Source organism: Muscardinus avellanarius, assembly GCF_963383645.1.
Source record: "Muscardinus avellanarius genome assembly, chromosome: 3".
Lineage (NCBI taxonomy): Eukaryota > Metazoa > Chordata > Mammalia > Rodentia > Gliridae > Muscardinus > Muscardinus avellanarius.
This window is the reverse complement of record NC_137788.1, coordinates 19038956-19052432: the sequence shown is the minus strand read 5'-3', so window position 1 is coordinate 19052432 and position 13477 is coordinate 19038956. Positions and strand designations below refer to the sequence as shown.

The following is a 13477-nucleotide window of genomic DNA, read 5'->3' as shown; positions in this document are numbered from 1 at the left end:
GCTCACGGGGAGCCCGCCTCTTCTCACCCCTTCCCAGCCAGCTTCATAATCTGCCTCCACTGCGATTGCCCAGGCGAGAGAAGGTGCCTGCAGCAGTCGGCCAGGCAGAACCGGTCCAACCTGCACTCACAGGCCGGCTGGAGTGCAGGGCCTGGGGCTCAGCCCTCGCAGGGCCACCACCTGAAACTGCACGCTTACAACTGCGGCTCCTGCCCCAGTGAGCAGCAGGTCCAGCACCGGGAGCCCCTAAGCCTTTCTGCAGGCGGGAGTTCCAGACCCTTTCCTGAGCAAGGGGTTTGAAAGGAGCACGGGGCCACGGGAGCCCCGAAGCAGACACCCAACAGACGGTACCTGTTTCACAACTTTGGAGACACCCTGGGGTTCCGCCATCGGGTTCCATCCCAGCCTCACCCTCTGCAGCTCCCCAACCTCCAGCAGATGAATCGCTGCTCAGGACCTCAGCTTCCTCATCTGTAAAGTGGGGACAGAGATCTCTGCAGCCTGGTCCCCCCATTCCTGTTAAGCAAGGATGAAATGAGCGTCTGCCAAGCGCTCAATTGGGCCAGGCACATGGCGGCGCCCAATACATGGCAGCCATTTCCTGGTGTGACTTTTAGAAATCCAGTGGCACAAGGAGTGACTCTCTTAATCCAAGTGGGCTTCAGACTCACCTGGAATTTTTTCAAGGGCTAGAAGGATTCAGAATTGCCTCAGGATCCCTCCGGGCCAAGCCAGAGGGCTGGATTTTCTAGAGTGGCCAAGGGGAGGGTTTGTGGGGCTTTCTGGAAGCAAATCCAGAGGCAAATGATCCAGAACTTTCTCGCGGAAGCTGCAGGCAGAAGCTGCAAACAGAGGGCCTCCTTTGCATGGGGTCCCAGCTTCCATCCAGCCCGACACCCCTAGACAGCACTGCACCGCATAGCCCTCTGGCCTGAGCCCGCTCCAGGAGGGGCAGCGCCCTCACACCCTGGCTGTCAGGCTCATCTCAGGCGCCCCTATGATGAGGAAACTGAGGTCCAGAGAGGGGAAGGGGCCCACGGAGGTCCCACCGTGGAGGCTGTAGCTGAGCTCTTGTTCAAGACCAGGGCTTTCTTTCCATTCCTGCTTGGAATTTTTTTTTTTTTTTTTTTTTTTTTTTTTTTTTTTTTTTTTTGGTGGTGGTACTGGGGTTCCTGGAAACCCTTCTACCTCTGGGCTACACTCCCAGACCTATTTTATATTTTTATTTGGAAACAGGGTCTCTTAAGCCAGCGATCCTCTTGTCTCCGCCTCCCAAGTGCAGAGATTACAAGCGTGCCCGCCACGCCCGGCCCTGCTTGGATTCTTAGAGGATGAAGCCAGTGGGGCACAGGTGGGGAGTGCCTCTAGAGGGGTCCCTGAGAAACAAGTACCGTCCCCACTCCAAACTTCTAAGAAATAGGCTCAAACTTCAGCGTCTTCGATGTGACCCTTCCAGGGTGTATGATGTTCCTTCTCTTCACCCAGCTCTCTCCCCTCCCCGCCCTGGGATATGGGGACAGGTGGTTCTTATCTGTATGTCATTAATATTTAACATTATTTCAGAGTCACTTACTCAGTATCTCTAGCAGAGGGGGTCAGTTGTCTTCCTGAATAACCCAGCCCATACACTGCAAATAAGTCTGCTTCCTGTCCCCAGGGCCTCCCGCAGCCAAAGGTTAACTGTCTTCACCTTGTTTGCTCGTGGGAAACAGCTGAACAGCTGGACTCTTCTCACCAGGCCAGTGGGACCTGGGTGCTACAGAGGTGGCTTCTGTTGTGGTCCTTGGTGGCGGCAGCCTCTTTATTCTGTTCTGTTTCTGCAGTGCTGGGGATGGAACTCAGGACCTTAAACACTGAGCTACATACACCCCCCAGTCCCTACAGAGATTTTAAAAATAAAAGCCATAAACATGTTTTCCAATTCACAGAACCACATAGGGCGGCAGACGGTCCAAAACGACCCTCTAAGGGAGCAGTCTGTCTAGGGAGAGGGGTGGGTGGTCTTGAGTCTCGGACCCTCCTCGGGCTGACCCCGTCCCCACCGAGGGACAAGAGCCAGGCTGCTTCATCCCTGAGCTCTCCCCCCGCCCCCGCCCCAACCAGGCAGCTGGAACCAGCTAGAGGACAGGGTGTCGAGTGCTCCAGAAGCTGGCTGGGGCCTTGGCACTCCTGAGAATCCTAGACTCTGACCCTTTACCAGGAAGCTGACATTCCTGCCCTGCCCAGTCTCCAAGGTGTCACCTGTCTATAAGGCATGACGGAACCAAGCTCAGGAATAAATGGAAACGATGTTGATTTCCTCCTTATCTTCCAGAGAAACAGTCTAAGACCACTAGTGGATGCCTAAAACCACAGATAATTTTGAACCCTATAGATGCTAAGTTTCTCCCTATATTTACTTACCTATGATAATTAGAGTGGATTAACAATAATTAATAATAGAATAGAATGATTATTAAGTAAAATAAGGGCTACTTGAACACAAGAACCATACAATGACAGTTGATCTGATAATCAGCAACTACTAAGTAACTAACGGGCGGGTAGTACATACAGCATGGATACACTGGATGAAGGCACAACTCAAGTCCAAGGCTGGATGGAGCAGGATGGCATGAGACTTTACCACACTATTCAAAACTGCATGCAACTTAAAATTTATGAATTGTTAAGTTGGGTGTGGTGGCACAGACCTGTAATCTCAGCTTCTCAAAAGACAGGCTAAACACAAGTTTGAGCCCAGCCTGGGTAACATGGCAAGACCCTGTCTCAAAAAAAAAAAAAAAAATTGTTTTGCCGGGCATGGTGACGCACGCTTGTAATCCCCGCGCTTGAGAGGCTGAGACAGGATCGCATGAGTTCGAAGCCAGCCTCAGCTACTAAGTGAGGCTCTCAGCAACTTAGTGAGACCCTGTTTCCAAATAAAATATTAAAAAGGTCTGGGAGTATAGCCCGGAGGTAGAAAACCTCTGGGTTCCACCCCCAGTACCACCAAAAAAAAAAAAAATTGTTTTAACTTACTGTTTATTTTTAAATTTTTCTTTTTAATATTTTTGGACCCCGGCTGTCTGAAGGTAACTGAAACCACAGAAAGCAAAACCACAGATAAATGGGGGTAGAGGAATAAGAAAGAAGAGGAGAAATGCAGTTTCCAATCTGATCACTTGTCTTGAACAATGTATTACTGGTACTTTGCAAAGGAGAAAAACGTGGCTCAGAAAGGTGACTTGCCCTTGTCAGTTTCCTAAACTTGCCTCATCGTGAAAATCCCCTGGGAATTTTACTAAAAATACAACCCTCAACCCCACCCCAGACCTGCTAAGTCCGCAGCTCCTGGAGAATTTGTACTTTCAAGGACTCCTCAGGGGACATCTCTAGAGCCAACAGCATCCCTACCCACAGCCTTGATTCACACCCCAGGGTCAGCCCGCTACCCCTGGATGGAGCTGTGGTGCGGCAACACCGCGAGTCCTGCAAACCCAGACTTCCCAGTCCTGGCTGCAGAAACACAGAGGTGGCCTGCGTCTCCACCCGGAGAACGGGGCTGAACTGCTGAGAGGTTCACAGAGGTCCAGCTCCTTCCACGGCCCGCCCAAGTCTGAGCGTGAGCCTGGGCAAGAGGCTGTGGCCTTAGGTTGCCCCCAAGGCCTGTCCCCAGCCTGCCTTCCAGACAGTGGGACAGAAACAGTAAGCTGAGGCAGGCATGGCCAGGGACAGAGAGAGAGACAGACAGACAGACAGACAGACAGACAGACAGACAGACCCTGAATCCCTGCTTGTGCAGGAGCTGGGGGACACGGCTCACCATTTTCCTTCCCCACTGTGCAGAGGCACAAGGAAGGTAAGCCTGACCTGTATGCAAGAAAACAGTAGCTAGAATAAACTGGAGCGTGAGAGGGACCAAGGAAGAAGGAGACTGGAAGGAGGGAGGAAAAAGTGCCCGGCCAGGCATTTCTCTGTTTGTGCCATCATCTGACACGGACAGTTTGGTTGCTGTCTGGGCAAAGCCTGCCGCTGAGTGCTCAGAAGGCAGAGCAGGGTTCAAGTGACTGTTGGTTCAGTCATAAGTCAGGGAAGGGAAGGAGAGAGGCGCAAAGGAAAGGAAAGCTCGAAGGAAAGAGGAGTCCGGTACAGCGCCAGTCCTTCTGCAGGGTTTGACTGCGTTTGAGTCTCATAAGCATCCTGCGGGATAGATTGCGATGGCGTGAAGGTTGGTGTCTCCGGAATGCGTGCGTGGAAACCTAGCCCCGTGCAGCAGTATTCAGAAGTGTGACCCCTGGGAGGTGGTGGGCTCACACAGGCGCCGCCCTCAACCCTGAGATTACTGCCCCATGAGAGAGGTTAAAGAGGACAACCTGACCCCAGGGCCCCTCCCGGGTCCTTCTGCCTGAGGTCACGGTGAGAGGCATCATCTGTGAAGCAAAGAGGAGCCTCCACCAGGCACAGAGGCTGCTGGAGCCTCGCCCTTGGGCCTCCTAGCCTCCAGTACTGGGAGAAATGCATTTCTACTCCTTACAAATTGCCCAGCCTAAGGCATTTTGTTATAGCAGCCCAAACAGTATCTATTCATTTCTCCACTCATTTCTATTTAAGCATTTTATTACTTGTGTATTTATTGCAGTGCTGGGGACTGCACTCAGGGCATTATACATGCTTACATACTAGGCAAGTGCTCTACCACTGAGCCACACCCTCAGCCCATTCATTGATTTATTTATGGTACTGGGGAATGAATCCAAGGACATTCTACCACTGAGCCACACCCTCAGTCTTTTTTTTTTTTTTTTTGCAGTACTGGGGATGGAACCCAGGGGCATTCTACCTCCAAGCTACACCCCAGCCCCATTTTTTATTCTTTAATTTGAAACAGGGTCTCACTGAGTTGCAAAGGGCCTCAGTAGCTGAGGCTGGCCACAAACCACGATCTTAACAGTCTCAACTTTCCGAATGCTGGGATTGCAAGCATGTGCCACCACACCTGGCTCCCCTCAGTCCTTTTTATTTTTTTATTTTAAAACAGGGCATCGCTAAGCTACTGCGCTCTAGCCTCAAACCTGCGACCTTCCTGTCTCTGCCTACCAAGTACTGGGATTAGAGGTAGGCAGCACCACAACCGGCTCGTTCATTTTCAAACAAACCCAAATTGAAAGCCCCGTTGCCAGGTTAGGGATAGAAAGACAGGCAGGCAAGTTCCCCGCTGTCTTGGTTGCAGATTAAGACACTGAGGCCCAGAAAGGAGGCCGCGGGCCCCCTTCTCACCTGCGAGTCGAGGAGCCTGAGGTTGGGATTTAAACGGAGCCTCGCACTCCCGGGGTCACAGTGACAGGGAGGGCTCTCATCCAGAGGACACCTGCCGCATGTCAGGCACAGCGCTGGAGACGGCTCCTTTCTTAATTGGATCTTTTATCAGACTGCAACACCATCTTAATGGGTCACAGGATTAGGAAGTGGTGGCACAAATTGGGGGCCGAGGCCAGTTGGAACTGGGGTTCCCCTGACATCGGCGTGTTCCGTGGCTCGTCCCACCGGGCTGCCTGGGGGAGCGGGGCTGCAGGGCCTGCGTAGATGGCCGTCCCGCAGGACAGAGCACTCTTCTCTGTCATGTGTACAGATTCGCACTCGGCCCTCACAGCGGGTGCGAGTCCTGGAAGCCCTTCTTAGCTGGGCCAACGGAAGACAGGAGGGCCACGCCAAGTGCTCCCGGAGCTTAGAAAGGGCTTCACACAAGGGGCAGGGGGCTTAGATTTGGGCTGAAGAGCTCGCTGGTGCTGGCCCTCTCTCCCAGAAGCAGTCCTGGGGCACAAGGAAGGGTAAGGGCTGCAGGCCTGTGGCCACCTGCGGTGCCGGGGGAAACCAGCAGGGGCAGCCGTGCTCTTTGGACCGCAGCTGGCACACCCTTCCAGACCACTCAGCCTCAGAGGCCATGGAGGTGTGCCTTCCAAGAGGCTCCCCAGCTCCTCTCCTGACCCCCACATGACTGGGCAGGAAGGGGGCCGTGCCAGGCACTTCTGGAGGTGACAGAGCCCAGAAGTCCCACGTTTCCACCTTAGCGGGGACCACTTCAGAGCACTACACATTCATTTTTAGGTCAAATTCCCGTCACCGATTTGCAAAGCCTGGGAGCCCGGTGGCACTGTCTCAGAAGGGGCATCGGTTCAAGGAAGCTGAGCGCCTTCCTCGGGCACCCAGTCTGCTGGAGGGAGAGTTCAGATCCGAACTCCCACAGCTGGGAAAACCACCCCTTATCCACCTTGTACACCACCAGCTGTTACACTGTCCACTGGAACAGGGGCTAGAGCTGGGAGGACAGACCGGGGAAGACGGACTGGACGGGGAGGCATTCCACCTGTTGCCGCTGCCCAGCAGGGCTGGAAGGACGGGACTGCCCTCCCTCTGCCCCCCACCCCCGCCACCCATTGTCACCACACCGTCTCAGCGCTGCTATATTTAAGACCGTGCGGGCTCCAGGACCACATTCCCCTCCCAGTCCTTGCTGAGCCGAGGGCAAGAAGACACCAAGGACCCTCTCGCCCTCTGGAATCTTCTCCCCGGAGCCTCCTGAGTGGACACAGCTGCTTCTGTGAGTCTCTTCCAAAGATTAGGGGTAGGGAGGGACGCCCCCCAGAAAGCAACACCCTCGGCTTCTCATTGAGGGTGGTGTGTGTGTGTGTGTGTGTGTGTGTGTGTGTGTGTGTGTGTGTGTTAGAAAGGGGCTGGGAGATTTGTGCTCAGACCGCACCCCAGTCTGAGGGTCCCAGCACCCCCTCCCCTCCCACTCTTCTGTGTGGCCCTGGCTGGGTCTTCTGAGCTGAGTTCCCCGTGGTGTGAAAGCTCCATTAGAAAGACCTTTGGCGATTCCCTGGGAACTGGAGTCTTAGCTGCGACGGAGCGGCAGTCCACCGGGACCAGTCCACCGGGACCGGGCAGGCGGCAAGCCCAGCCGGGTTGGAGTGTGCTGGCTGAGCCCCGCTTGGCTGACCCAACAGGCAGAGAAGAGAGAGCCCCGGGATCCCGAATTCCAGAGTCGGAAGGGATTTCCTCCAGCGCCTGGGCTGACTGGCAGGAAACCGAGGTTCGGCTGGGAAAGGAGTTGCCTCAGCTCCTAGGGCCGGGTCACTCCAGCCCCTCGGGAGCTGCTGGAACCACAGAGCAAGTCTGCTCCCGTCACCCAGAGCAGCTCCTCTGCCATCAGCCCTGGCCCGCCAAGTCCCTCGAGCTTTGTGCATCTCTGTCTCCCTCCTGAGGGACCTGGCAGGCCGCCGTTCTGGGAAGAAGGCACCCTGGTCCTGTGGGAAAAGGGCAGCAGAGGCTGCGAGCTTGTCCCTGCTTAATCCCACGCATCAGTCAGTGCTTTAAAAAGCATCGGTGTCTCATCCGCTGCAGCGGGGGTCTGGTTGCTGGAGGCCTGGAGGTCAGGGATGAGCGCCAGGCGTGGCAGGCCGTGCTAACGAGGACAGAGCATCCCAGGGAAGAGAGCCAGCGGCCGGCGCCAGGGAGCCTTAACCCTTTCTGCCGGGGCCGGGGCCACAGCGTCCCGGGAAAGCTGGGCGCGCTTTGCTAGGTACCCAGCAGCTCTCCTCTTGGGCTGTAAGAAAGAAAGGTGGAATGAGCAGAACAGGCAATCTTGGGGGGCGCAGAGAGACCCTCTGCCATTGGAAGAAGCCAGAAATGAGGCTAAAGTGTGACTCCTGCCACGTTCTGCTGAGATCATCAGCGGAGCCGAGTGAGTTTTAGGGGCAGTGCTTGGTCCTTGGAAGGAGTATGTGCCCACTACGGTTGGCCCTCAGCAGCCTGAGCTCCTGACACTCCACAGCAGCCTCTTCCTGGCAAGGGATTTCTGGGGTGGCTCATGGGCTCACCTCCCCTGTCCCCTAGAGAAAGATCCCCTGGGTGCTGTGTTCACACCCGGGGCAGAAGACAATCAACTTGTGCTCGCTCTCTCTCTCTCCCTCTCTCTCTCTCCCTCTCTCTCTCCCTCTCTCTCTCTCTCTCTCTCTCTCTCTCTCTCTCTCTCTCTCCCCCCCCCTCCTCCTCTCTCTCTCCCCCTCTCTCACCACCTCAAGCAGGCCCTTCTGGAGAGGTAGAGCTGAGGCAGTGGTCTTTCTTCTTCTGCCTCCTCCCCAAGCCCAGGGAAGACCCTCCCGTGTCCAAGGCCTGCAAATCGGATTCCGCACCTAGAGGAGGTGTGAAGCCACCCTGGGGACTGCGCCAAGTGCCTCAGCCTTGGCATCAGAGAGGACCTCAGCTATACAGTGTGACGCTGAGTCCTGGAAAGACTTAGCACAAAAACCCAAAGCCAGCACCGGCCCCCCGCGCCCGCCTGCTCCCGGGCCCTGGCCCAACCCTACTGGGCCCATGGGGGCCTGGACCTGAGCCTCAGGAACGCAGGCGAGGGTCTGCACATTGCGATCCCCTTAGGAGAAGAAAGGCCGTGTGGCCCACTGCGCCCCCAGCCTCAGCCAAGGCCTGGCCTTGAGTATACAGGGGTCAAGAGTGTTAGGCGCTGGACATACCTGGTGCCAATCACAGCCCCCACCAAGCAGCGGGTGGCACCCCCAGCACAGCAGGTGGTAAGGGCACAGCTACCATTGGTGTCACTGCCAGGACCAGGACAATACACGCGAAAGTCCTGGCCCAGGGCCAGCGCCCTCGGGAAGCGCTCACGGTCCCAACTTTTAGTTGCCATGATCCTGCTAAAGAGCCATATTTTCATAGACAGATACGAAATGATTAAGTGATAAAAAGAGACATGTTTCTGGGTTAGAGCAACACCACAGAGTTCAGATAAAAAGCACAAAGGGGATTAGAGGCAAGAAAGTTCCAGGCGGCCATGGATTTCAGCAGAGCTCCTTAAGGGAAAGATACTGGTGCACGTGGTACTAAGCACAGGCCTTCCTGCCGCCCAGGGAGGGATGGCAGACTCACTTTACAGTTGAGGAGACCGAGTCACAGACTCTAGGGCCGCACACGCGCAGGCTGAACAAGGGGCTAGGATGGCAGGGTCACATCCTGCAGGCTGGCCCTGCAGGCTCCACCACTAGCCACGGGCTACATCAGCATCCCCAGGCCGTCCTGGGATCATGGCTGGAGCTAAGCAGGCCGGGAGGAGGGAAGGGCTTCCCCGGGGAGGATGCCAGCAAGGGCTCAGAGGGAGGCCTGAGGGTGGCCTGCGCAGGGAGTGAAGGCCGTGCCCATTCTGAGTTCTAGGCAAGCCTTACTTAGACAGCACGTCCGGGAGGCCAGGGTAGGGGAAGCCCGGCCCCAGTGGAGCAGGGCAGGGCAGGCGGGGGCCTGCTCCCCGACGTGGGCCCTGGTCACCCAGCTGGGGAGGCACTCGGAGGGGCCCGAGGGAGGGGCCTGGCAAAATGACCACGTACCTTGGCCTTGGCAGGTTGTCGCTCTCGTAGCCATGACCCTGCCCCACAGCCCCGCAAGCGGGGAGCCCCAGCCCCCCCAGACCGTGCAGGTGCACAGGCTGGAGCACCGGCAGGAGGAGGAGCAGAGGGAGGAACGACAGCAAAGCCTGCGCATGGGCTCCTCGGTGAGCAGGAGGACCTACCGCAGCAGGTGGGCTCACGGGGTCCCCGCCCGCGGCACCCCTCTCGGTGCCCCCAGTCTCGGGGGGAGGCATAGCCCAGCCCTCTGAAGAATCTGAACTGAAGGGGGAGGCGTGGCCCTGCTCTCCAAAGACCCCAGCCTGCTGGGGAGGCCCAGCCAGCCCTGGGAAGCCCCTGTTTGGAGTGGGAGACACAGCCCTCCTTTCTGAGACTCCAGCCTGAGGAGCGAGGCCCAGCCCTGCCCTGGGAAGCCCCTATCAGAGAAGGAAGGCTGGGCTGCCTGCTGGCGCCTGAGGTGCAGCCCAGCCAGGCCCCCAGCCAATCCTGCAAGAGCCACGAACTCCCTTCTCCCCAAGCAGCGAGGAGGAGTATCAGTTCAGCGCCGCTGACTACGCCCTGGCCGCAGCCCTGGCCCTGACGGCCTCCTCGGAGCTGTCACGGTAAGTCCCAGGACCTGGCTGAGCTACAAGAATCTGCCCAAAGTTGCACATCACGGAAAGGGGCTTAGCCCAGAGCTCAGGAGTTTAACCCAGAGCTGTTTCCCCGCAAAGCCTACGCCACACCCCTGTCCTACAACAGGAAGAGACCCTGTGAGGGGGAAAGGAAGGGGAGCAGGGGATGCGAGCTGGGGAGGAGCCAGCAGCCTCCTAAGGCACATGTGCACGCCAGAAACTCGGGGTGGGGGCGCTCAGGAGGCAGCATCCAGTTGGGCTGGGCCCTGGGAGGGAGCCGGCGTCCTGGTTGTATTGGCCTGAAGCGAGTTGCTGAGCCTCCGTTCTCTGGCCTGTGAAATGGGAGGCCTTTCACTTGACTATAGTGAAAACAAAACTCAGGAAGGCACCCTGCAAACCAGCCATCAAGGGAGTTTATTAAGCCCCAGCTACAAGCAGGATCCTGGGGCGGGAGGGGGGCTCAAAAAACGCCAAGTGCCACGGGCATTGCTGGGCGTGGAGCTGCAACTGTCTGGGATGCCCCGAGTCCCCAGGCCCCGTCTAAGCCCCGCTGGCCTCCGCCATGCAGGGAGGCCCAGCTGAGGCACCGGACCTCCACCGTGGAGCTGGAGGAGCGTGGGCAGAAGCGGGTGGGCTTCGGCAATGACTGGGAGAGGACGGAGATCGCCTTCCTGCGGACCCAGCGGCTGCTGCGCCAACGAAGAGACTGGAAGGCGCTGAGGCTGCGGGTGAGCGGTGGGCTGCAGCCCCGGGCCTCGGGCCTGTGGCCGCCACGTCCCTCCTCACTCCGTCCCCTTCTCAAGAGGTGTCCAGGAAGGTCCCGAGCCCTGGCTTTGAACCTGGTGCCCCCCCCCTACCATGCTGTGCTCCTGAGCTCAGTTTCCCATCTGTAACAGCTGTCAGGGCTAAGGGGGGCATTAAGTGGGCCTGGATCTACTTGCCCAGTGCCTAGAACACAGAAGGCCCTCAGGGAACAGTTCCTGACAAACATGGGGATCTGAAGCCACCCAGCCTCTCCCCGCACCCCTCCCCAGGGCGCACTTCCATGGCCTTTTCCTCGTAGCTATTTCACATCTCCCCCACACCGAGTCAGCTCATCCTCTCTGCAACCTGGTGGGAAAGGTGTGAGTGAAACATTGTCCCCTTCTGACAGGTAGGGAAACTGAGGCCCTGCCTCTGGCTGCACAGCTAGTCAGTGGCAGAGCTGGGCCCTGTCCCCATGCGCTGCCCCTGGGCCGCACTGGAGTCAGGCACGCTCTTCCCCTGCAGACGGAGGAGAAGGTCCGGGAAGCCAAGGAGCTGAGGGAGCTGTGCTCCGGCCGGGGCCCCTGGTTCTGGATCCCCCTCCGCTCCCACGCTGTCTGGGAGCGTACCAACGTCCTGCTGACCTGCACGGTGCGGGGCTCCCCGCCGCCCCAGGTCACCTGGTAAGCTGCCGCACCCCGCGTTCCTGATGGCTGCCACACAGCACAGACCCTGAGCTCTGCCCACCCCACATAGAGCAGCAGCTGCCGGGGAGCCTCCGCCCGGGTTATTCTTAGCCCCTTCCTGGGGCTGCAAGTCTAGGATGCCATGGAGCCAGCCTTGTAAAAATATGATTCTGGTGGTGTCGGGCGGCAGCTGCCCTGAGCTGGAGTCCCGGAGCTGGAGGACGACGGCAGGAGGCAGAATAGTGGGCCTGGAGCAGGAGACATGGGGAGGGCTGGCGCTGCTGGGGGAGAAGCTCAATAACCTTTCTGGTCCTGCCTCAGTTTCCTACTCTGTAGAATGGGTTGAACATGGCCCATCCAGCTTGCATGAGCATGGATTTAAAGCCACAATAGCTGGGAAGGCCTTGGAGCTTAAAAGGGGCTAAGGAAGCAGGAGATGCCAGTCCTGGGAGCAGAACCCCAGCGTCTAGGCCCAGGCATGGTGGGAAGGGGTCCCCTGAACAGGCCTGGTGGAGACCCCGTGGGCCTGGCCACATCTCAGAAGGAGACGCATTGTCTACACAGCGGAGCCACCTTGCGTTAAGTTCCCCAAGTCTGAGGCCCACTGCCAGGGCTTGGGGACGAGGAAGGGGTTTCAACAGGATGTCACCATCCCAGGATGACTCAGGGACTGGGCACAGGAACAATTCAGTCTTGCCCTCAAGAACCGAGGACACAGAGAAGTGTGTTCCTGGGTCATATTGAGATCAAAGAAGAGGTGAAAGCAGGAAGAGGCCGGGTCCAGGGAGGCTCCAAGGAGGAGGTGGCAAGAGCTGGGTCTTGAGGGAAAACAGAGCCTGATCTAACAGGAGCCAGAAGACAACCTAGTGAGACCCTGTTTCCAAAAAATAAAAAAATAAAAAGGGCAGGAGGTGTAGCTCTGAAGTAGAGTGGCATGCTGAGGGAGCGGCCTTGGGGCTGGACATTGAGAGCTGGCACTTGTTCAGAGAATCCACTAGGCGCTGAGCTGGGAGCCGGCATCCGGGCCCCATGGGATGCAAGTGGCCCTGCGTGCAAGTGGCCGCCCCAGCAGGAGGAATGCTGCCAGCACCCGGCTAAGTGGGGTCAGAGGCTCAGCTGTCCCGACCCGCAGCCAAGCCCTGAGGCCCACGTCTCGGGCATTCCGTGCAAGCCTCACAGAAGTGGGCACAGGTTTCCACTCCTCCAACAAGGTTGCCACACAGGAAGCTGAGCGATCCTTGCTGGGGTGGAAGCCAAGGCCCGCCCAGCCTGCCCCAGGGCTCCATCAGCCCTCCCCGTGGGCACGGCCTCGGCCACCAGATTGGCCCCCAGAGGTCCCACCCCGGCCCCGGTAAAGATCCAGCCCTGGGTCAGGTTGGAAGGAAGATCTTGGCTTTCCAGGGAAGGGTATTCACTCAGCAATTATTGAGCACTTTCTGGATGCAGAGGACTCAAACATGCAGCCTCACTCTAACCAGGCAAACAGAAAACACTCAGCTGAACTGTGTCCCCACAAAGGACCCAGCCTGCCGTGGGGCAGGAGGGGTTCAGGGAGCCCCAGCTCCATGAGAGGTGCCGGGGCCTGAGCCAGGGCACAGCAGGGACAGATGAGAGGAGAAGGGACATGCTGGCAGATGCTGGCCAGGGTTGGAGTCAGACTGAAGACCCCTGATGGCCACTCGAGGAGCCCCAAGAGCCAGGGAGGCGGCAGGGCCTGCAGGCCTCGCCACGGGGTAAGGACAAGAGTCGGCTTCCTCGGCACGCCCAGGATGGCGCTACCGTGTTGTACGTGGTTCTGTTATCGGATGCCACTTGGGCCAGACCACACAACCCGGGCCCATCGCAGGCGGCCACACAGGGGAGACGGAGGCTCAGAGACAGGGCAGGTTGAGGCCGAGGGCTCTGCCGTCCAGGCCGCACCTAGAGCTGCTACTGTATCTTCCGAGAAGGGCAGAGCCTGGCCAGTCCGAGGTGTCCGGAATGTTCCTGACAGGTGTGGGGCGGGGGCCTGGGAGAGCTGAAGAGACTGGGTGCCCAG

General features: G+C 58.0%; 1 protein-coding gene across 1 annotated transcript in view; it reads left to right on the top strand.

The window, feature by feature from the left end:
- Positions 1 to 9409: 9409 nt before the first annotated feature.
- Positions 9410 to 13477, top strand: part of MYOM3 (myomesin 3) — a gene marked incomplete at both ends in the record, with an annotated part of 48514 nt that continues 44446 nt past the window's right edge. Inside the window, 4 exons of the mRNA XM_080693059.1 lie at positions 9410 to 9567; positions 9917 to 9997; positions 10578 to 10737; positions 11279 to 11436. Of these exons, the coding sequence (XP_080549185.1) occupies positions 9410 to 9567; positions 9917 to 9997; positions 10578 to 10737; positions 11279 to 11436 (557 nt within the window). The remainder of the gene's footprint in view (positions 9568 to 9916; positions 9998 to 10577; positions 10738 to 11278; positions 11437 to 13477) is intronic.